The sequence below is a fragment of the Chanodichthys erythropterus genome, chromosome 20 (assembly GCF_024489055.1).
Source record: "Chanodichthys erythropterus isolate Z2021 chromosome 20, ASM2448905v1, whole genome shotgun sequence".
In the NCBI taxonomy this organism is placed as follows: domain Eukaryota; kingdom Metazoa; phylum Chordata; class Actinopteri; order Cypriniformes; family Xenocyprididae; genus Chanodichthys; species Chanodichthys erythropterus.
This window is the reverse complement of record NC_090240.1, coordinates 13,506,868-13,532,139: the sequence shown is the minus strand read 5'-3', so window position 1 is coordinate 13,532,139 and position 25,272 is coordinate 13,506,868. Positions and strand designations below refer to the sequence as shown.

At 36.8% G+C, this 25,272-nt stretch overlaps 1 protein-coding gene across 3 annotated transcripts in view; it reads right to left on the bottom strand.

The window, feature by feature from the left end:
• nkain4 (sodium/potassium transporting ATPase interacting 4) overlaps positions 1-25,272 on the bottom strand; it is a 103,195-nt gene that overhangs the window by 64,666 nt on the left and 13,257 nt on the right. For all 3 annotated transcript variants that reach the window (XM_067372468.1, XM_067372470.1, XM_067372469.1), the window contains exon 2: positions 3,960-4,097. In XM_067372468.1, the coding sequence (XP_067228569.1) occupies positions 3,960-4,097 (138 nt within the window). The remainder of the gene's footprint in view (positions 1-3,959; positions 4,098-25,272) is intronic.

Here is a 25,272-nt window from a genome sequence, read left to right as displayed (position 1 = left end):
CAATGCAATGAGAATGTGTAGGAGAATGACAGGGTAGAGAGGAAATTGTTGAATAAAGTTGTTATTTTGGTTTTGTTTTTGCGCACAAAAGTATTCATTACTTATTGTCGCTTCAGAACATTAAGGTTGAACCAATGAAGTCACAAGGACTATTTTAAAGATGTCTTTAGTACTTTTCTGGACTTTGAATGTGGTAATTACGTTGCTTTCTATGGGAGATTAAAAAAAAAAACTCTTGGATTTCATCAAAAATATCTTAATTTGTGTTCTGAAGATGAACGAAGGTCTTACAGGTGTGGAAAGACATGAGGCCTAGTAATAAATGACAGAATTTTCGTTTATGGGCGAACTAACCCTTAAACACATATCTCTACAAGCATTTATCATCCTTTTTTTAAAGTTAGACATCAAATTTCTTAGTATTCCTCAATGTATTTATTATAAACAATAACAAGAAAAATTTATAAAATAATGTTTTGGGGGTTTTTTTTTTGTAAAAAGTGTATGGGTATGTAATTGTGTAAGTATATTTTATTTCTACACAGCAATAATTGAAACTTTGATGACTGAATAAATGCAATTCACATTTTTCCTCAAGGTGGCAATGTCTGATATATGATGATGAAGTGACGTTTCACTCATAGTTACTGCAGGCAGAAAAAAAAAGAATAAGTAGTATCATCAGGAAAACTTGAAATGGCTCAGCGATTTACTGCAAAAGCAAGTGCTGAACGCAATCAAATATTAGTGTCACTGTCACTTGATGATGGATCTGGTGAAAAAGCTGTAAGACATCAAAATATTGATTTTGAACATGATGAAAATCATAGATTTGAGAATATGTTTGATATCATGAATTTGAGCCAGATGCTGAATGTACCGGGAAATGAGCTCTGACGAGGACAGTGATGAGATTATAAAACATCTGCTCAAACTGAACCCTTCCAAGCTCCAAAAGGTAATGAAATATGCTTTATTTTATTGTTATTAAAATATAAAGATAGTTTTATACTATTGAGGCAGTTAGAGATCCATCTGTGTTAGATAAGGATCACGGGTCGCTAAAGACCCGAATATGTAATAATGATTGGCAAAATATTCATACATTTAAGGGTTAAGTTTAAGTTGTATTTTGAAAGGATACTGTATCTATCCATGACTCAAGAAGAAATACAAACAGGTCAGCAGGACTGAGCCTTTAATAAAGCCGACTCTCAGAAGATGAATGTCTGAATGTGAAAATGATGTACCTCAGACAGCATGATTCACATGTCAAATCACTATTATATGGTGACTAGTGTAATTTTAACCTGTTGTGAAGCAGAATGAGTCTCTATCACACATGATATGGACACAAGCCTGAGCAATACTCCTCACCATTCCCAGGAGTCTCAGAACCGCAAGTCTTGCTTCCAGGCTCGTCTACCATTTCTGTCTTCAACACTTTCTCACGGCTTTGTTCTATTCATGGCTCATCAACTTTTTGTCACTTGGGTTAACTTGACACATCTACTCACCATGTGAGAATTTTGTGTTTGAAATTATTATCACATTTTGGTGCAATCAAATGTGTAAATCTAATGTATAAGAGCAACTTGGTGTTGGTAAGTGTATTATTTATAAAGTTCAATGGGAAATAATTGCTTAAGATTTTGCTTTGTGCTCCCATTAAATGATTTGTGTTTTATACATATTATTATTTACATTTATGCGAAGAATAGTCTTTTGAGGCTATTCCTGCAGCTCAACAAGCCAAGATTTTTAAGTTTGAATGTTCAAAAAAGACATTATTTTTCACTTATTTCTTTATTATTGCAGTACCTATCTTCCCAATCTGCCAGTAACGCTGTTTAGTTTGTCTCTATGAAGCTCCTCCTGCTGATAAGTGCATTGTGCTCTGATTGGTCGGCTGGAACAGTGTGCTGTGATTGGTCAATCACTTAAAGCATTTTGGAAAATGTCACGCCCCTTTCCTTAGCCACTAGTTTCAACCAGGCCTCGTCCCGTTATTTTTGCATATAACCGTGGGCGGGAATTATTTAAATGAGGAATATTGTGACGTGTCCGTTCATGGAAGAAAACTCAAGACTACAATGGAGGTGTTTCAGAGAGTTCACTGTAAAAAAGAATCACTGGTTTAACTTACCTGTGGTTACCTTCAAATTTTGAGTTCATTGAAATTAAAAATCATAGTTAATAAAATGAAGGTGATTGGTTTAATCAAAAGAAACAAAAAATATTATGTTATCTGCTGTATGTTATTACGTAATGATCTACGTTGATTTGGCAAAAGAAAAAATAAATGTGATAAATCATGAAAATATTTTTTTACAGTGTGTTTATACTGATATAGAGAGTGGCTTCCTTTGGAGTGACTTTGTGCTTTGTAACTTTACAGAACTTTTTCAGGCTCAAACAGCAACGTTACACACTAAAAGAATTTATTTAGTGCATACACTCTAAAAAATGCTGGGTTAAAAACAACCCAAGTTGGGTTGAAAATGGACAACGATTGGGTTGTTTTAACCCAACTGTTGGGTAAAATGTTTGCCCAACCTGCTGGGTAGTTTTATTTAACCCAACTATTGTTTGAAAATGACTATATGGCTGACTTAAAATGAATCTAAAATGAAATTAAAATGTTAATATATAAACGTATTAATAAATTTTAATTTTCAAGATATTTTGGGTTCATTTTAAGTAAGCAATACTGTAATTTTTAAACAATAGTTGAGTTAAGTAAAACTACCCAGCAGGTTGGGCAAACATTTTACCCAACAGTTGGGTTAAAACAACCCAATTGCTGGGTTTGTCCATTTTCAACCCAACTTGGGTTGTTTTTAAACCAGCATTTTTTATAGTGTACTGAGCAAAATATAACATATATTTAACAGTAAATTAAAAATTATGCATTTTGCAACAATAAATGTTTCAAACAATGGTATACAGCATTTTTGTCACATGACTAAGTTTCATACAGCATCTAGAAACCATTTTGGAAATAAACTTGGTCATTAAGCATGTTTTAATTTTTTTTTTTTTCTAATATTACTTGTTCATTGTCACGCTGAAAATGGAAGAACAGGTACGTTGCATTGTGGAATATATTCTTCCACGTATTATACACATTTTGGCAAATTTAGCAGGTCATTGTTTTTGCGAATCCTGCAGAAAATGTACATACTTTTGTAGAGTATACTATATACTGACATAAATTAGAATATAAATGAATGTAGCAATAATAAGAATTCTCATATTATGCTATTTCAAACATAGCCATGGATTTACTGAGTTATGATGTAAACTGAAGGCTATCGACTATTTAAAAACTATAAAATAGCTAAAATAGTTTGCTTCCCGTCTCATCAACTAATCCAAAGGCTTGATAATCCTGTTGAACTTGAAGTGAAGCTGCAACATGGATTGACCCAGTGAGGAACTGAAGGGAGCTGGACTCTAATCATTTAATTCATGGTAATTAGTTGCAGATTTAGGGGATTAAAATGCCATACAATGTGTCAAAGTATAAGGCCGGTCCAGTGTCTGGGGGGCTGAGTGCCAGAGTCCATTATCAGCAGAGGACTGTGTTCAGCTCTGCTTCAGAGACCTTGCTGTCTTTGATCAACAGTAAGCAGATTTGCATGTGCCGCAAACATTATTTGCATATAAGCATTTCTTAAAAACTGTCAGATTTTTAGCATGGTTTGGGGAATCTCACAAAACCCGTCATGCACAAGAACAATAAATAATATTTTGATTAAAATGAGGCCTAGTTTTTGGAACACATTTTTTTTTTTTCTGTCACATTTTATGACAATTCCTATTATCTTGATGCAATATAAACATATACATTAGAGTTACTATCGTACTATTAAAAACATTTCTGTTAATTGAAATAAAGCTAAAATAAAAACTTAAATCTTAAACTAAGCAAAAATGAGAAATGTTGCATCACTTACCACCACTATGTAGCGAGGTCTGTACTGAATGGTGCCAAACAGGCCCAGGATGACAACCAGGATGTGGAAGAAGTTAGCAAGGATAGGAGCCCACTGATAGCCCAAGAAATCAAACACCTGCCTCTCTAATGCCACCATCTGAGAGAGAGAGATGACAGATATTTACATGAATGATTCAGATGAGGAATGATTTGAAATACAAGCTTAAAGAATACTGGAACAGCAATTTGCATGATCACTTTTTTCCTTTTAGTCTTTGATCATTTTGGCTGGAGGACTATCAAAGGGTTTTTGACACAAGAGACTTCTTTAAGTATCAAACTCGTAAACTGCAAACAAGTTTATTTTGCAGAAACTTGAACACCAGAACATCTCAGTAATGATTCTTTCAAATTCAAATGATCTGTGAAATAATGTCACTAAAAACATATGGAGCTGTTCAAGCACAACATCAAACACCTTTCAGATGAACAAAACTTGAACAGAACAATATTTATTGCCATACATTTGGAGTCAGTGGGAAATGCCTGATCATTTCAATAACGGCATACATACTATCAATTTTATCTGCATCTTACAGGCTTTTAACCTATGCTTAATATTCAGCCGTAGTTGTGGTGCTAGAGTCGTTTAGCAAAAGAACCAATCATAAACTTCCTCAAAATTTTTTCTTTAATTATTCAGGATCTAAGCATATCAAACATGACGGCGAGTTTGTTTACTTACAGTTAAAGGGGACCTATAATGTCCCTTTTTACAAGAAGTAATATAAGTCTCTGGTGTCCCCAGAATGTGTCTGTGAAGTTTCAGCTCAAAATAACCACAGATCATTTATTATAGCTTGTCGAATTTGCCCCTATTTGGGTGTGAACAAAAACACGCCATTTTTGTGTGTGTCCCTTTAAATGCAAATGAGCTCCGCTTTCCAGAAGAGGGCATCTCAACAACAACAAAGCTGGAGAATCTCCCGTCAGTAACGGTGTTCAGCGTTACATTGTTCAAATCGGAGTCGACACTGATGGAGAGACGCAGGAAGAAGTTACAACTTTTAGAATGAAACTGGACGTTTCTGAATGGTTAGTGGATAAATTTATGTAGTTGCTGTGGAGCTGATTCAACTCATCCACTAGCATGTGTCATCATGTTCATCTTTTGTGCAAATCCAGCGCTGAATTACTACAACTCTTCCTCTTCTCTAAAGCAGCCCTACATGGCCTCACCCCTTTGTTGTGTGTTCTCAGGGGCGGGGTTTATGTAAATTTTAGGGTTAGTGATGTCACCACCCCAGGAAGAAGCTTGTTGTAGTCCCTACCAGCAGTTTGTTGTAGTCCTTAAACAGAGAATATCTCCCTTTGCATTGAACTTTGAGCGTTGTAACTTTGCAGACATTGTTTATGCTCAAACAGAAACATTATACACTAACTAAAGTTAAAAAAAGTAACCCTTGGAGAACATTTGGACCCACTTTACATTAAGTGGCCTTATGTACTCACATTTAAATTAATCATTTGATACAATGCACTTATTGTGTACATACATGTTTTTACATTGTACTTATATTTTAAAAACACCTGCGTGTAATTACATCTGTAATTAATTTATGTAATTACATTTATAATTACACTGTTGTCCCACCCTTAAACCTACCCATACCTAGTGATGGGCAGAGCGAGGCTTCGTGAAACACTGAAGCAGTTGAATCAAATGTGCCGTGATGATTCGAGGCTTCGAAACAATCTGACACTTGACTCCACGGTGACCCCTAGTGGTCAAAAGAGTGTAAATGCAACAAAACTCAAACTAAACATGCAGTAAAAACACCTTTTACAAATCTATTGCAAATGTTTTATTGAAAGTAAAATCTATTAAATGCAATTAACTAATTCTCTAATAAGATTAGGCTACATATCTACATATATGACTGTATATCTGTTCTTTTATCAATTTTTAAGGCTTGTTTCTCTGTACCATGGCTCAAGCTAAACAGGCCAATAAGAGATTAATAACTACCATTATTCATTTTAATTATTTTAATGTCTAATTAAAACATCTACAAATTTATAAAACTGAGATCAGGTAAAACCCATAGACACTTGTTCAATGCTTCTCAGTGAATCTGCATGATTCATGGGTTAACTTTATCATCGCCCTCTACCGGTGAACCACTGAAATTTCGAACTGTTTTGAAATGTTTCGAAACAGTGATGACGTAATGAAGCCTCGTTTACTAAAATCGCTTGACTTTGGCAGTTTGATGCACGCTCCGAATCACTGATTCGAAACAAATGATTCATGAAGCTTCGGAGCTTCATGAAGCATGCGTTTCAAAATCGGCCATCACTACCCATACCACCAAAGCTTTCCCTAACCTTACCCGTATCCTTACACCTCAATAGCAGCAAAAGTGTTTTGCAATTCAATATGAACCCAATAAGTGCATTGTACTTATTTTTTGATGCAAGTACATAGTAGATAAGGCCACTTAATATAAAGTGGGACCGAACATTTGTATTAGGCTACTTTACATGAATGCGAGTGCATTAGCAGGTACTGTAGTTGTTAATCTTAGGTGTTTGATTTAGGAGATGAGCCCTTTTTGAGCACTTGAGCTTAACTGAGACTTGGGTGTTTGTAGATGTTTAAGAGGCTGTTGTGGCAACCTTGATTTATTGCAATTTTGAGGATGTTCACAGTCCACACTTTCTCATTACACCAAACACAAAAACATTCCTGCAATATTCTGGGAACATTAATTTATGGTTCTAAAAATAATAACATCAGCAAATAATCAACCATATACTGTACCATATACTAACATTAGGGGAACATTCTCTATTTGACAGGAGGGAGTGATGAAACATTTCCACAGATGGACAATCAGCATCTGTGCTTGTCATGTGATGCGCTTGTCCAATTGACATTATTAGGCTTATAGATATGCAAATAAATGTTAACACAGAAGTAACAAATATGCAGTGGGAAATCTCATCAGAAAAGTGGTTTAGAAGAGAATTTTGATTCAGAAACATGAGTTTGCATTAATCACTGTTTCCTAAGAGAACTTTACCTGTTTCTAAAGAATCATCTCTGATAAAGAATCAAGCATCTCAAAGTGGCTTTTCAAACTTCTCACATGTCAAACAACCTGTTTTTTCTTCTCATTCTAGCAAGCATTTACTCAAGAGCATATCGACACAGTCCCTTAACTGCAGAACGCAAGGTGAGCTACAGACATGTGACCGCGTCCCGCCGCCTCCTGTGGGACTCACTTTAAAGGGCTGTTTAATGAGAATTCAGTGAGAGTGTGACGCGTGTTGTGAGCTGGCGGGCCGACGGCTGCATGCTGCGAGATGATGAAAGAGGAAAAGAGGTGCAAACCTGCACTGCTTGCAAAAGAAAATAATGCTGTGATAGATGGTAATGAAATGGAAATAATGTTGGTCTAATTAAACAACCCTCTTTTACACTTTTATTGAATTGCACTGAGAATGATTCTGCAGTCATAAATGCCAATTAAATGTCAAACAGAATGAGATTAAAATATTGTTAATTCATCATAGTGATGCATGTGGGCGAGCTGGAGATGAATACAGTATTAACACTTATTCAAAAGCTGTATTTGTGGGGTTTAGAGTCACAGCATGAAACGGAGCTTAACGGATAATATTTTCTTTCCTATTGTGACATATATCCAAGTGAAATAACTTCTCAAACAAGAAAAAAAACGTAGGGCGGGACTTGATTTTGTCCATGGGGAATTGATTGGTTGTGGTTTGCTATTGGTGGATCTCGTGTGATTGATAGGTTGTCCCGCCCTCACGCCATTAAACACGTCATCAGAGAAGAGATGTCGTTGCAAGATGGAGGGGAAGTTATTTTGACTAAAGATTACGAGGACACATAATTAAAAATAATAATGTGATGCCATAGAGGAACCATTTTTGGTTCCCCAAAGAACCTTTCATTGAACAGTGTACAAGAACCTACAGCAAACAAAGATTTTCACAGAATAACTATTTAAATTTCAGTCTGTTCCTCAAACAAAACTATTGTATTCCAAAAGACTTGCACAACAAGTTGTATGGACTAATTTATGATACTTTAATTGTACTTTTTTTTTTTAACACTTTTGGCTAACCTGGTCATGGCCTGCTTTCATTGTATGGAAAAAAGCAGCATGGACATTCTTCAAAATATCTCATTTTGTGTTCAGACTAGGTGTGGAGCAACAAGAGGGCGAGTAAATGATGACAGAATACTCATTTTTATGAACTAAGACAACTATAATGATAAGTATATTAGTGTCCAGATTTTTTGTCGTCTGCCACTTTAAATGCTTAAGCTTTTTAAAAGGCAGGTGGATTCTGATTGGCTGTTCAGCTGGGAAAAAAATGGCTTTGAAAGTGATTTCAATTATATTGTTTGTCTGTGCTGTTATAGCTTTAGTTGTGGTGTGGACTCTGCTATTCTTTTACATGAACTATATCATTATCGTTATAGTTATCGTCCTTGGTGTCAACGGGTATTGAAACCACACATAATGTTTGGTACTAGCAGGACTGAAAAAAAAAAAAAAAACCTCCAGTCAAAGTAGCACAGAAAGATCAAAATGGACATTGTGTGTTGAGGCACCATCCTAAGTAAGCAATTTAACAAATAAACCTAAAAGCTTGGATTCTGCACTTAGAAACTAGTCCCCTTCTATTTACTTCCTGTCTGTCTTGCTGACATTTCAGAGCTAAATGCCAGGAAACGCAGCATCCCGCCTGACAAAGACCAGCGCCCTATATGAGCACGAGTGCCAGGGGATTGTGGGACTGTCAGCACATCACAGACCTGGCAGACACAATTAAGCATCTGCCATGATGGCTTGATCAGTGCTGAACATCTTGGACAATGTGTGGAGCAGACAGCAGGAGGAGATCACACACACACACACACACACAGGAGTGGAGGGGGCAAGAAGTGACAAAAAACAAAAGAAGTGGGTGATGGATGAGGAGAAAGTGACTACAGATGAGAGTAGAAAAAGGATACAATGAGGAAGATGAAGTGATGTGGAAACAGACAGGTTGGATGTCAATAATAACAAGTGACAAATGACAGAGAGTGAGAATAAAGAAGAAACTGACAGATAAAACAGAAGTCTGCTCCATTACAATGAGTGACTGCATGAGGAACAACTTTTTATCTCACAATTCAGACTTTTTTGCTCAGAATTGTGAGATATAAACACAATTGTGAGTTATAAAGTCAGAATTACGTGAAAAAAGTCAGAATTGCGACTTTATCTCTCACAATTCTGGCTTTATATCAAGCAATTGCGAGTTTATGAGGAAAATTCTGAGGAACAAAGTCAGAATTGCTTTTTTTGTTTTATTTTTCATTTAGTGGTGGAAACAATTTTACATAGGAAAGTGATGCCTTGCTAAGTCAAATGTTTGGACTCATGAGTTGTAGCATGACTAGGGGAAAATAATAATTGTCTAGGGGATGTCTAAGGGAAATAATTTTTGCATACACTACAATAAAAAAATTTGGAGTACATTTTAAAAGAAAATACTAGTTCAGTTTTGTCATGTTTAATTCAATGTGTTTTAATGTATATAATTTTTGTATGTATTTTAGTGTTATTGATCAGCCTACCTATGGACAGCACTTTGGTCCATTTTAATGGTTTTGAAAGTGCTTTATAAATAAAAGTTGAGTTGAGTTGAGAGTTGAGTGTTGCTTGCCATTTCTTTGAAATTTCTGAGTGAAAATTGTTTCAAAGTAAATCAAACACCAATTTTATTTTCAATATATAAAATACATTAGACCTGTTTTAGGACCTCCACCTATTATTTTCTCTCCTTTTTATTTGCATTTTAATAGTGGTGGTGTGGCAAAATAAATAAATAAATAAAAGTACAAATATGCCATGTATTTTCTCAAATAATATGGTCATAAAAGCAGGCTGGTCATAATATATGCAATAAAATATAAAAATATAATATAATATTTAGCAAAATGCTATTTAAAATAGTTTAAGATGGAGCGCATAGTATTAATTTAAAGTAAATTTAAATTTTTTATTTTTTAATTACATTTTTTAATTAAAAACGATGATTTTCAGTATTGTGTTATAGTAATAAATTTGACTGGAAATGTGTAATTGAACAAAAAGCAACAAAACATCTATAGCTCCTAAAAACAGACTTCATTTTTTTTTATGCCAAATCCATTTTGTTTGTTTTTTTCATTTGTTTTTTTGGGTAAAACGTCATAAAAGCAGGAGTATTGTTGGCAGATCTCTACAAACCTTTCCTCTGTTGTATAATTACACTTAGCAGCAAGTTTTTTTGAAAGTTGTGTACAAAAGAGCTTCTGTGCTCCTATTGGTCAACGTCACAGATGTGATGAAACCTGTTGTGCAGGACAGAAAATAAAATTAAACATGCAAGTTTTTTTGTCGGGATGTCACGAAACGTCGCAGACATGGTTGTCATCCACATTATACACATTATACGAGATATAACGATCGATTCTTGCGTCCCGAAGCCCAGTGTCACTTACGAATCATTACAGCACCCTACGGCAAATGGATTGTGCTAAGAACGGGCTGATATTGTGTAAACCAGGCATAAGATATGGAGCGAGTTGTTACATTTTGCAAAATAAGACCAGGAACATGAACTAAGAAAGCAATTAAAAACTTATTTTCCCAACCCATTTTTTATTTCACGTTGACTTGGTTTCACTATTGCTTTTCTTCAATTCAGCACAGATATTTAGTGGCCAGACTCTCACTCAGGAGTGAGAAACACTAAATACTGACCACAGTACAGTACTCACAAGATAATGGCGTCCAAGTTCTCGCAAATCAAATCAACTCTAAGGACACACAGGAGGAAAACACAACAGAACGACCATCAGTAATGATTTAAGAAGCCAAAATTCTGGAAAGACTGTTATTGGCCAGTGCTGGAATTAGGTTGGAAATTGGCAGGAGGTGTGATTGTGGTTGTAGAGTTTTGGAACGGCTTCAGAGTTTGAGTGTGATTTCTATCCAGGCTGTAGAGAAGTGTGTTGTGTTGGGTTTTGGGGTCGTCCCGGTGTATGAACAGCTTAATAGGAGAAAATGTGGTCAGGTCAGCTGAGGCCGAGGGTACAGATCTTAAACTAATTGAGACGTCAGACTGGAGAGCTTCAGGCTTCCTTTTCTCTGTATTCTCTAGCCACGTAGCACAGACTTTAAAAAGAAAATCAGCATTTCTACAGCATAGAAAGTTAGGTTTTATCAAATTTCCCCTGCAGCCAATCATTTTATCCTATAAAACTCATCTTTGATCACCAAAATGACACATTTAAACATTTTTTTTCTTGTGAAAAAATTCTTCATGCCTTAAAACGATCGGTTTGTGTGAGAAACTGAACAGTTTTTATATAATTTTTTACCTCTAATACAGTACTATGTCCAACTTCTCAGTTCTCGCACAAATTGATCGTTTCATGTCTTAGGACATCAATGTGTCGTCACAAGCTGCAGGGTTTAATTTGGATTTGTCTGTGCAAGTTTTTTTGAACTCTTATAGATGGTGTTCCCATTGACATGCATTATACGACTGACAGACTGCAACGGTTGGAGTTAAAAATCATCATTTGTGTTCTACTGAAGAAACAAAGTCACCTACATCTTGGATGCCCTGGGGGTAAGCAGATAAACATCAAATTTTCATTTTTGGGTGAACTATCCCTTTAAAAGCTCATCTTGCCAGCAGTGAATTCCCCCTTTAAGGCCTGTTCAAACAAAGTCTGATGCTGCCAAACAAAAACAATTTTTACACCGTCACTGGCCTGCCACAGACATTAGCCAATGCTTACAACTATACAGTAAATACTAGATGCAGAAACCTCTAGAAAGTGTGAGACATCAAGAGATGGCATGTTTAGCATTTCACACATGCAGTAAACAGCTAATGATGGAGGAGGAAACGCTCTCTTTGACTTGTGGGACTCATTAGCACGTGCAGGAATGGCGGAATGCTTTTAGAGGCTGAAAGATGAAGCAGAGGTTCCTGGCAAAGTATTCCGATCTCCATCATATCAAATTCACTCCCGCTCCTTAAACCAGCCATTTCCCCTAGATTAGCTTGAGCTAGCCCACAAATCAACTTGTGTAATGCACCTTTTTGTCCCTGATCGATTACCATGAGGCCATGCTCCGCTGCGGTAATCATCTGTTTAAATTGGAGCAAATCCCATAAAGTGTGTGTGTGTAATCCTTCAAGTCATTCTGAGAAGATTTTTACTACTAGGGTGGGATGATGAGGGTAGAGTTGGGAATAGTTCAATAAGAGAGTCTAATAAGAGAAGGAAAGAAGTTTTCCATTTCTCTAAATCCTAAGTAACAATCAAAAGAGCTTTTGTTCACGGCTAATAAATCTGCACAGCTTAGTAAACAAGAAAAATCCTGTTATATAACCTATTATACGACATAAAAAAAATAATTAATTTAGAAGTTTTATTAAGTGTTAACAATAAGATTATGTGGTTTTTATAATCAATTAACACTGATTTTTTCATTTTTTAGAAGATGGACAAAATAAAAAAGTCATTCGTTTAACCAACATTTCAGTTTTACTGAGTAACACATGTGGTTATACTGAATGACGATATTATTTCAAACAATGTTAACAGGCTGATATCTAGCTAGCAAGCATTTAAACATTTAAAATTTAGGACAAGTTTTTAAAATATTACAACATTTTCCATGTTTTATAGCGGTTGCACTGAATGACCTGATGTTTCAGGACATGCGTATGAGCAAGTGAAAACATGAATTTTCAAATAGTTAAAAGAGAGTTTCACGACCATGTGGTCCACTGCAGGTGTCTGAATGATGTCACATCCAGTCACATGATAATGACCGCATGACTTCAAAATGGTCCCTTTATATTGGTTACTCCGAATGACATTAATGAAATTCATTTTTCCGGACATTCTTTCTCATAACAAAGCAACTGACACATATCTTTGTTTTGTTTTTTATTATTATTAAAGGTGCTCTAAGTGATGTTTGATTTTTAGGCCAAAACTCTAAAAAAAACGCGGTCTCTGTAGTCGCCACAAGCTCCGAAAACGGCAGCAAAAACAAACTGGTGCAGCCTGGACCACAAAACATAATAAACATGCTCCAGCCAATAACCGACAAGAATGATTTTAAATGCGTGTTCATGACTGTTTCAGGAAGCATGGAGGGGAGGGGGAGGGGGAGGGGGAGGAGGAGGGAGGGTCTAGCTAGCCTCTGTTTTGTTTGACAACACTTCGAACGTCAACAGGAAGTTACTCCATCCAGGATCACTTAGAGGACCTTTAAGGCCTTTGGACAAAAATAAATAAATAAATAAATAACTAAAGATGGACCCATATATAGGCCTACTTTGTGACACACTAGGCCTATGCAATATGCAGCACAAACATTTGAACTGTATACTACATTTTTAGCACTACCATTCAAAACCATGGGGTCAGTAAGACTTTTTAAAGAGATTTATTTAGAATAGAGAATAGATCATCTAGATAAAATCATTTAGAATAGAGATTTCTAAAGAAAGAATATTCTAAATAGAGAATTCTCTATTTAGAGAAGCCAATTCTGTATCAGATCAAATTTTTGGACAGTGTGATCATGTATTTACATTTGATACTGCTTCATTTGACCATCAAAATGGATAACCATGCATATTGCATTGTAGGATACAGCATTCTTCAAACGTAGTATCCTGCAGAAATAGCATAAAACAACATATGATATATGTTAAAAAAGACATTGAGACACACACACAGCACCCTCTGTGTTTCTGAATGATAGTGAGGGTGTGATTTCCAGACCGTGACCCGTGACAACATCCATCTATCCATCCCATCCCCTCTCCCTCCTTCTTGTGACCCACATCAGAGAGATCAGCCAAAACCTTGGGGAGGTCACCTCTTTTTCTACCCCATCCTTCCTACTGATAAAGAGGTGGCTGTTTTCCATCCTTGATAACAAGCCTGCTGTACAAACACCACACAGACACAGATCTGAACAATCAAGTCTTTCCATGTCCCCCCGTTTCTTTCCAATTGCTGGAAATCTATTCCATGAAGTCATTTCTAGTCTAAGCCTCAGACCGCACACAGTCTGTCCCATCCATCTGATGCATATTGCACACAAAATTAACAATTAGAGGCCTTCAAAAAGCACAAGAGCATCTGAACATTACTTTCATTTCACACGCTACTACTGCAGTTCTGAACTAGATCTGTGGGAATTACTTCAAACCCAATGTTAATACAATGAAAACTGACAAAATTAATTTTTATTTCACAGGCTATGATAACACTATTGTAACACATTCCCTTTGAAGCTAAACGCAACAATTGCATTTTATTCCAAGCCACAGCAAAACAGCAACAGCTGCCAGGATGTCTTTCATCAAAATGTGTTGTAATTAAGTCCCTGTGGCATTCATCATTGTAAAATCCATCATAATTCGTCTTTATTTGCAGTAATTAACTGTTTCAATCACAGTCAGCTGTCCAGTTGATAAAGCCGTTAATTAGAACATCACAACATGCGATTACAGCTTGTAAAACATAGTCAGCAGCTTTCAGCCAGCGAATTCTGTTCAGACCCATGAACTTTAATGGCATACTGACAAACGTCTCTGCACTGAGGAATTTTGCATATGAAAGACTACGTTCAGTAACACAAACACGGCGGGGGCTTGTTTATTGCTGAAAGTAAAGCCATCTATCCACAATATGCTTTGCATATATAAACGCACTCTATCCTCTCAAGCCAGAGAACGTGGAGGATTTACACTTCAGAGTTCAGAGACCTTGGGGTCAGCAGAAAATCAATGAGGAACTGAACCATCTGAAATGATAATTGACCTGCATCTGGAGGCCTGGAGATGTTCACAGGCTCTTTAGTCTCACATAGAAAGACCTTTGACTATCAGCATAAGGTCTGGTCCACACCACAGCTTATTGTTGCTTTAACTTTAATTAAGTTACCTGGTTGCCTTAAAATGTTGAGTTCATTTTGAGTTAATACAATGAAGGAGATTGATTTAAACAACAGAAACTCAAAATGTTGTTATCTGAACCACGTTAATTATCCAAGTTGATTTGCTTTTAGCTCTAGCCCTGCCTTTTGCTCTTTCAATCACATAACTTACAAGTTTACATTCAATCTCCGTTATCACGAAACACACAACAAAATCACAGCTCTGATCATGTCATCCTCCAGTTGTTGAATGCCATGTTTAAATGATGTCTGACAGACGTCATGCTTAAATGACTTCAGAGTTCCTACTTCTGGTGTCAATGCAACCAGGAAAATGGCCCTTGGTGAGAATGTAGTTCTCTAGGAACCTTCCTGGTGGCTAGTTCCTATAACTGAGTTCCTATAACTACTCTGTTTGAAAGCCCCTAATAAGATCAATAACATGCATATGTGACTCGTGCTGACAAAATGAGTCAGAATGTGCACAGGCTAATTTTGAGCTACAGGCAAAGCAAGTGAAAAATGTCAATTTTGGTCGAAATTGAGGTTCACACAAAAATGAGTTCATTAAGCCCTCATCTAGTGATCCCAATGCTCCAAATAGCTATTAAACATTTAAAAGTATCTTTATTTGTACGTTTTCTGAGAGGAGTGCCTTTCCTGTGTTCATGAAAAATGCTGTTTTTCTCTGCTCGCTTCTCGACCACTGGCGCTTCCCCTCAGCACAAGTTTGGTATCGTTTTAAAGCACAACATTCAAACTTTGTGAATATTCATAGCAAATTCTCGATGGCATGAGTCTGAACCAATGAAATGTGAATTTCAAACTCATGCTGATGTAAACAAAACAATCTTACTCACGCTGGCTGACAGATCCGAAGGGCGCGCACAAAGACGCCTCAGACAGCGGGCAATCCCGATATACACAGAATTACAGTATTTCAACAAAATCTGTCTTGGCGACCATTTATGCAAACACTATCTGTTATGTCTTAAGTGAACGTTTGGTTAACTGTTGGGGAAAAGCATCTGATGTGTAACATAACATTATATTATATCCATGCGTTACAGTAGGTATTAATAATATAGGCTGTCTGTTTCATTTATGTTAATCAAACAATTATGGAATCATGGATTCCTATAGATATGGGTTTTGACTTGGTTTGTGCCAAATCTGATGTTATTAACAGGAATTTTAAGGTATGGTTGCTATAGGTGATGTTGTTTTGGAACCTTCAGAAAACTTTAACTCGATTTTTCTCAAAATTGACTATCGACTTCAAACTGGTGTAGCTCAGTCATTTTTTGTCAGATTCAAACAAATACATCATTTTGAAGGAGAATGTGAGAATAACAATAACTAATTTTTGAAAATTTGCTTATTGCGACTCATTTTGCCAGCATGGGTCACATATAGAAAATATGAAACTATAAAAAATTTTTAAACAACTCTCCACACACATTTGTACAGAAAACAATAGGGAAAAATGTGTTTAGACTTTGACCAGACTTTCTGCCGGTTTAAAAATGTTATGACTATTTGCACAGACTATTGCACAGACATAACTTGAAAAAAAAACAGTTCTGCTCATAGATATCTAGTTATATCATAGTATCATAGTTTATTTGCTGCTATGTGCCTCAGACAAAACGGAATATCTTTCTCAAAAACTAATTCGATGACACTTATTTTCTTTATTACTCTCCCCATCCAATCATGCTGGGAAGTAGAAATCTCTTTCTCAGTTTAAGCAATGTTACGTTAACAAAAAATATTGTAAGCAAGTAGCAACAACACAAACCGTTTAACTAAAGCTCTAGTTCCCAAACTCAAATGGATTACACACAATGAAATTAACTTCTTGAATTAGCTTATTTTAATAAATAAATTTAGCAAGTAGCAAAAATCATTTTATTGTTGTTTAAATACTTTTTTTTAGCAGATTACATTTTAAGATGATTTGAATATTTATTGTTATTCAGCATCATCACTTAACTGCAGGCCCCAAGAACAAACCTTATGGAAGCTTAAATGTGATGCCTAACACAAGACACAAGAAAGAAACCTCATTGGTTCTTTTGGAAGCTAAAAGATGCTGTGTAACACAAGAATGAACCTCATTGGTTCTTGTGGAAGCTCAAACGTGCTGTGTAACACAAGAATGAACCTCATTGGTTCTTGTGGAAGCTCAAACGTGCTGCGTAACACGAGAATGAACCTCATTGGTTCTTGTGGAAGCTCAAACGTGCTGCGTAACACGAGAATGAACCTCATTGGTTCTTGTGGAAGCTCAAACGTGCTGAATAACACGAGAATGAACCTCATTGGTTCTTGTGGAAGCTCAAATATTTATTGTTATTCAGCATCATCACTTAACTGCAGGCCCCTCCTCCTTATTTTGCATATTAAAAGCACATCTCTCATGATAGCTTGATTTCTGCTGCATAATTTTGGGAGGTTGCCATGGGAACCTTTCCAATGGACAGCTCATAGAAGGTGCTTGTATGGAGAGAGAGCCCTCTGGTCTCAGTGATCAGATTTATAATTGGTCCTTCAAGAGTGAAAGTGAGATGAGGAGGAGCAGAAAGTCAGCACACTCCGCCCCCCGTCCCTCTCTAAGCCCCTGGCACATACGATAAATCACACTCTCCAATCAATAATTCACACATGTTCAAGGAGCAGGAGGAGGTCAAAGAGACAATTAGAGACAGATAAAGAGGAGAGCATGCTGGGAGAGAACGGAGATTGAGGAGTTTCCTTTAGATTTGTACATAAAAAAAAAAAAATCCATTTAGAGTTCTATCATAACCACTCTAACTCTCTCTCTATAGCCTTGCTGAAGCACTTTCTACCAGCTACCCATTTAAAAAACCCAAATAACATATTTCTTATTGTTTTCCACCTACTATATAGTAGGGAAGCATGGATATTAAGATGCAGGTGGTATAGGCATTATCATTCAAGAGAATATTTGATTGGACAGAAATCTGTGTAGTCATTTGTAGTTTTGGTCAATGTATATCTGCTACAACGTTTGTAAGTGCACTAGTATATAACATTAGTTAAAGTGTAAGTTCAAGAATTTTCAACTCACTTTATATTGCTACAATGTCAGTTGTATATGTAAATGAACAAAGGTATAGGCTACTCTTTCTCTGTGTTACCTGGACAGCATTTTGCTTCCGTTTTTTTTCCGCTTTGTTTAGCCAAAAAGATTTTCAGATTTTCCATGGCAGTGCGCTTTCCATAATTATGATTCTTTGTGGCCTTTAGCCACTGGCTACATCCTTCACTGGAAACTAGGGTTGTCAAAAATACTGTAAATACACACAGATACACACGGGAGCGTTTGAAAGCAGGCGTCTATCAGCGGATATATTAGGCATCCGCTGGCAGACGCCTGCTTTCAAATGCTCCTGTGTTTAACGGTGTAAGCGCTTGGTGAAAAGCGTCAAAGATGTCTATATACAACACGTTTTTGAAGCATTGATCATTGTAGCCAATCACAGACATATCTATTAAGCGCGTGAACACAATGGCCAAAGGTGTTTAAGAATCCGCTCAACAGCGCTCAAAATGCTAGGGGGAAATGCTGGTATCGCATTTTTAAAATTTCAGTACTGATTTGGGCCCGAAGTCAGTACCTTTGACAACCCTACTGGAAACCAAAAATACCTTCTACTAAACGTTTACCCCTTGAATTCTTGCAACCGGGAACAATACAAGTTGACAATACCATTATGACTAAAAGTTTGCCTAGAAGTATTTCCTACTAAAGTAAGGCAGTATTTGATTTTGCTCAAGCATATCCAATAGGAGCAGACTAGTGGGAGTGGCCTTGGATTGCAATGTACCCAGTGAATAATGGGTGTTGAAGTTTTCCTACCTATTTGGCAAAAAGGAAGACACACAGTCCTTTTTCTCAGGTAGCACAGATTTCAAATTTGTTTGCCTTTCTACCAGTTATATTAGTTAATATGAACAATGAACAATACTTTTACAGCATTTAGTAATCTCAATGTTAATCTCAACATATACTAAAACATGTATAAGATCAAATGTTGCATCCGTTAACATTAATAAAATTTAGGCTAGCCAAAACATTAGACGATGAGAAGAGGCTTAATCAACCAAAATTTTATTAGTTGGTTAGTTGCAGAAAAAAAACTCAGCAGGAAGTGGTGACGTCACGCAGTCCATGAGAGACAGATCGTTAACATCTGGTCAATGTAGTAAGTACAGTATGCAGGGCAGGAAATCCAAACGTTCGCCTATCATTCATCAACCTCAAATATGGCTTATCATATGAAACAAGCAAGGAGAAACTTTACATGCCCACTCGTTCTAACGTTAACTTAGATAAATGTGAACTATTATTAGGCGCATATCCAAGTGTTTGTGCAGAGCTGAAGTATAGCGCGCTTACTGCATGACATGGAGGTGCCGACACGACCACTTGCATTTTTTCCTGATAACATGGAGTATTTTAAGTTGTTTCCGCTTTTTGGTCATACAGTTAAGAGTAATACATCTTTCGAAACTACTTTTATTATTTGTGTACGCTCACAATAACAACAAAAGAGTGTGCCATTGTAAAAGAAAGAAAACAAACAGGATGCGCTTTCTGCCGTCTCAGTCAGAGTGAACAGCAGTGAAACTCAGCGTTATAGGCTACTTTATTATATTATATTATATTATATTATATTATATTATATTATATTATATTATATTATATTATATTATATTATATTATATTATATTATATTATATTATATTATATTATATTATATTATATATTAACACACATACACACACACATACACACATATATATTTTAAAGGCTCATTAGGGTTTCTTATCTCCCTCTCCCACCCCAAAGTATAAGTAATTAAATTAATATAAATGTGTTAGTCAACTAATGGCTTAAATGAATGACTATGAACGATCTTTACTCAAGGGCCGCCCTAATTGTTAGCTCATGTTAGTAAACTAATGTTAAAACAATAAAAACCTTATTGTAAAGTGTTACCAAGAGAACATACTAAAAGATGTGTAAACGGGCTCTTTAAGGAAACATCCTAACAATCACTGATTCTCATAATTGACAAATTACTGTTCTAAAAGAGTTTGCCATTAACACGTTGCTAAGCTAACTACTTGATTTTCTAATATAAGCCACAAGTATTATGATTTTAAATAATGTAACTGGCCCCCTGTGTGCTCATTTTTTCTATCATCTTCTCTTCTATAGAGTATCATATGATCAGTCGCCTTTCCCCACAGAGCTATTAATCAGCACATGGGTGAATGACTGGCCTGCTGTTGCACTCAATACAGGGGCTTCAGTTTTTCACTGAGTGGTCAATATTCATACTGAAGGCATCAATCGACCCTATTTAGAGACATCTTGTTGTGGACTCAGCAAACAGGTGGTCCAAATCAGTTGTCATGGCTGGGTAATGATTCAAAAAGACAAAATGCACCAACTAAGCAAGCTAACTTAGCCACAATGCATTATTGACAATGTGGACAAAATGCATCTGACTCATCTATTCCAGATAGATGCATGGATGCTGATATCAACAAGATAAAGTGTGTAAAAGTCTTTCCATTTTTACTTAGTTTCACTTACATTTTATTCTAGGTGTGAACAGGCCATAAGTTTCACTCGCACTTCCATTTCAGCCTGTTCTTGTTCTGCTGTTTGTTGGCGTTTCAGTTAATGTCAATGTTCTCTGAGATGACACCCGTTTGTCAACTGACCAATCTTCAAGTCAGAGACCTGACACAATCAGTTTGCTACAGTCTGATGGGACATCAGGATTGAGAAGAGAGAAAGAAACACCACTTCTCCAACTTAAGGTGCTACACAAAACATTTCATTTGTAACTCAACACTGATGCTCACAATGGGAGATCAGGATGTCAGTAAATGTAAATGGAGGTCAGAGGTTTAAAGAAAAGAGTCGGTTGTTTGCTTGCTGGTGGGGTGCTGATAAAGCAGTGATTCATATGCAGTGACACTATGTTGACTGCGTGCTTGAGTAAGCACAGATATGGAAATTCATATCCATTTTAGCATCATTTGGTGTCTTGAGAATTTCTGGGATATGAGCAAAAACATCATATCTAGCTCTTTCAATTCCATTTGCTCTTCATTTACATTTATTCATTTTAACAAAGAGGTTATCATCAAAAACAACATTCTAGATACATTTCAGGGCCTGAATTTTGGTGTAGGATTACCGCTATTGCGCATAATTCTACTCATTTTGCACCAACATTTATAGCATGTAGGTTGAATGAGTAAATGAATCTACACAGATTATCAAATCAAATCAGTAATTCGAAAACTTTCTGTGATATACAATTTCACAAATAGCTTGAGTGATTCAGTGGTACCACGCCTTCACCGTCTCTCACACAAATGGCTTCACATTATGTATGCACTACAATCGAGTTGCCCAAATGGACCAGTGTTGCACTGTCACTAAAGTTTATCATTTGCATGTCTTCATTTGCATGTCTTTTTAAGTCTTGCCGATTTATTACAATATTAAAAAATTCAGTACTCGAGAGCTCTCCAAGATACAGTTTTCTTTGTGCTCACTCCCAAAACATACACGCATAAAGCCACCTCTCAAACACGAGTAATAAATTAAGTTCTTTTTCGAGGCTTATTGCGCTTAAACTGTCAAATACACACAATTATGCCAAAATGCCCACATGAATTGAGGGGTTTAGTCCCAATTTTCTAAAGAGACACGATCGCTTTATATGATGAACATATATAATTTAGGCTTTTATTGACATATAAACATCAGCAAACATAAACAGAAGCTCAACTGAACCTGCTTGATACGCAAGAACAAACCTTATGGAAGCTTAAATGTGATGCCTAACACAAGACACAAGAAAGAAACCTCATTGGTTCTTTTGGAAGCTAAAAGATGCTGTGTAACACAAGAATGAACCTCATTGGTTCTTGTGGAAGCTCAAACGTGCTGCGTAACACGAGAATGAACCTCATTGGTTCTTGTGGAAGCTCAAACGTGCTGCGTATCACAAGAATGAACCTCATTGGTTCTTGTGGAAGCTCAAACGTGCTGCGTATCACAAGAATGAACCTCATTGGTTCTTGTGGAAGCTCAAACGTGCTGCGTATCACAAGAATGAACCTCATTGGTTCTTGTGGAAGCTCAAACATGCTGAATAACACGAGAATGAACCTCATTGGTTCTTGTGGAAGCTCAAACATGCTGAATAACACGAGAATGAACCTCATTGGTTCTTGTGGAAGCTCAAAAGTGCTGCGTAACACGAGAATGAACCTCATTGGTTCTTGCTGAAGCTCAAACGTGCTGAATAACACGAGAATGAACCTCATTGGCTCTTGAAGCTCAAACGTGCTGAGTAACACGAGAATGAACCTCATTGGTTCTTGCTGAAGCTCAAACGTGCTGAATAACACAAGAATGAACCTCATTGGTTCTTGAAGCTCAAACGTGCTGAGTAACACGAGAATGAACCTCATTGGTTCTTGTGGAAGCTCAAACGTGCTGCGTATCACGAGAATGAACCTCATTGGTTCTTGTGGAAGCTCAAACGTGCTGAATAACACGAGAATGAACCTCATTGGTTCTTTTGGAAGCTCAAACGTGCTGCGTAACAAGAATAAACCTCATTGGTTCTTGAAGAAGCTCAAACATGCTGCGTAACACAAGAATAAACCTCATTGGTTCTTGAAGAAGCTCAAACGTGCTGCGTAACACAAGAATGAACCTCATTGGTTCTTGTGGAAACCATTTAAGACCCCGGTATACTTCAAACGAAATTGAAGAACAAACTGATGTGACGTCATTTCGAACAAAATCAGGCCAAAACAAAGTCTGTTTTGTGTTCTTTTTGGAAGTTCGAAATGGCTTGCCAAAGCGAACTTTCAGGAAAAGTTTGCTCCAGCTGCAAAACACCTTCGTACTACCATTGGTCAGTGACGATAACGTAACAGGAGGTGTGCGCAGAGGCTCCGCCTTCACTCGCGTGGGACGTGTGTTTGACTCATTTCATGTGTTTGAGTTCGTTGAGGTAAGATCTCCGCGGGTGAAAACATGAACACACTGGATAGCCGCTTTATAGTACAAAATGAAGTTGTGCTTCTGATGAAATGAGGCACTGACACTGTTTTTCATGTTTGATACTGTAAAGCTGCTTGATTTTAAGCAATCTATTGAATAAAGTGACTGGAGTGCTAATTTGCAGAGCTCGTGCTAACATACCCATGTTATGATCAGACTCTTTTCTTATGCTTTCTATAAAAAATGCTTGCCGTTTTCTCATTTTTGTTGTGTTTATTTTGTTACTGAAGAAAAAGAAGAAAGTGAACAGCACATATTTACATATTCATCTAACCGTCGCTCTCAGCTGTGTGGGCGGTGTCAGATGTTCGATTACAGTATACCGCTGGTCATGCATTTCGAACTTCGTTTTACCCCTAAACGAAGAACGGAAAAGAACTTAATTTGAAGTATACCGGGGCCTTTATTTCAAATTAGTTTTACAATCACTTTATGAACTTTCTGAAGCATCAAAGTGGTAGTTGCGTAGCTGTCTAAAGAGGGACAGAAAGCTCTCAGATTTCATCAAAAAGAACTTAATTTGTGTTCCAAAGATGAACGAAAGTCATACAAGTTTGGAACGACATGAGGGTGAGTAAATGATGACAGAATTTTTATTTGTGTGTAAACTCTCTCTTTAAGTCTTCATTAAGAGTTGAGAAAGAAAATGCATCTGTATCAGTATATTGGATTCATGGATCCACATTGCGCAACAAAATTATTCCAATGTAAAACTTGTAAAAGTTTTAGGAATGTAAAAGAAAAGAGGACTTCTATTTTAATTCTATTCTAATTAACTTCTATTTTCCAAAACAAAATTCAGGCCCTGTTTTTAGTTATATATGAACTCATCGAATGTACCGTTAAAGCTGTGCCTTGATCCCAGAATACACTGTGCAACTTATTTTTTGTTTGAGCATCGAATAGTTAGCATAGCAACATGCTGACATCAAACTTTATTGGAACCAACTGTTCCCAATGCAGAGTTTTCCAACTCAGTGCCTTGCAAGGTTGTATAGTAAGAATGTTGCCTTAAAGGAACACTCCACTTTTTTTGAAAATAGGCTAATTTTCCAACTCCCCTAGAGTTAAACAGTTGAGTTTTACCGTTTTTGAATCCATTCAGCCGATCTCCGGTTCTGGCGGTACCACTTTTAGCATAGTTCATTGAATCTGATTAGACCATTAGCATCGCGCTTAAAAATGACCAAAGAGTTTTGATATTTTTCCTATTTAAAACTTGACTCTTCTGTAGTTAAATCGTGTACTAAGACCGACGGAAAATAAAAAGTTGCGATTTTCTAGGCTGATATGGCTAGGAACTATACTCTCATTCAGGCGTAATAATCAAGGAACTTTGCTGCCGTTCCATGGCTGCAGCAGGCGCAATGATATTACGCAGCGCCCGTGAGCCCCTGCTTGCACAGGGAACGTGCCTTGCAACCATGGAGACGTTTGTGAGAGACGCTGCGTAATATCATTGCACTGCTGCAGCCATGGAACGGCAGCAAAGTTCCTTGATTATTACGCCTGAATGAGAGTATAGTTCCTAGCCATATCAGCCTAGAAAATCGCAACTTTTTATTTTCCGTTGGTCTTAGTACACGATTTAACTACAGAAGAGTCAAGTTTTAAATAGGAAAAATATCAAAACTCTTTGGTCATTTTTAAGCGCGATGCTAACGGTCTAATCAGATTCAATGAACTATGCTAAGCTATGCTAAAAGTGGTACCGTTGTCACACACGATACGCATACCCTACAGTATGTGTACAAACTGTATACTTTGGGCTTTAGAAGGCAGCTACATATGCAAGCAGCTCACTCAGTTGTTGAACAGAGCTAGATTCATGGAGAAATATTGTTCATCCCAATAGTTGTGTGGTTCTAATAAGTATCTGAGGCACTATGACTATATTGTTTTGGTCTAGAGCTGCCGCAGTCTTCTCTGTACTGGATCCCTCATCGGTCATGTTCTCCATCAACCCGTATCAGGCATTCCTGAGTTACACAGAAGCATTAGAAACATCTGCTCGTGTGTGTGTGTGTTTGTGTCTTTTTCTGCTGTCTCATTCTGATTCATTCCACTAATTACACTTAATAACAGCCTGAGTGCATTAATGAAAGTTGGTAATTCAGAGTACATAGATTGTAATGAGTGAGAGA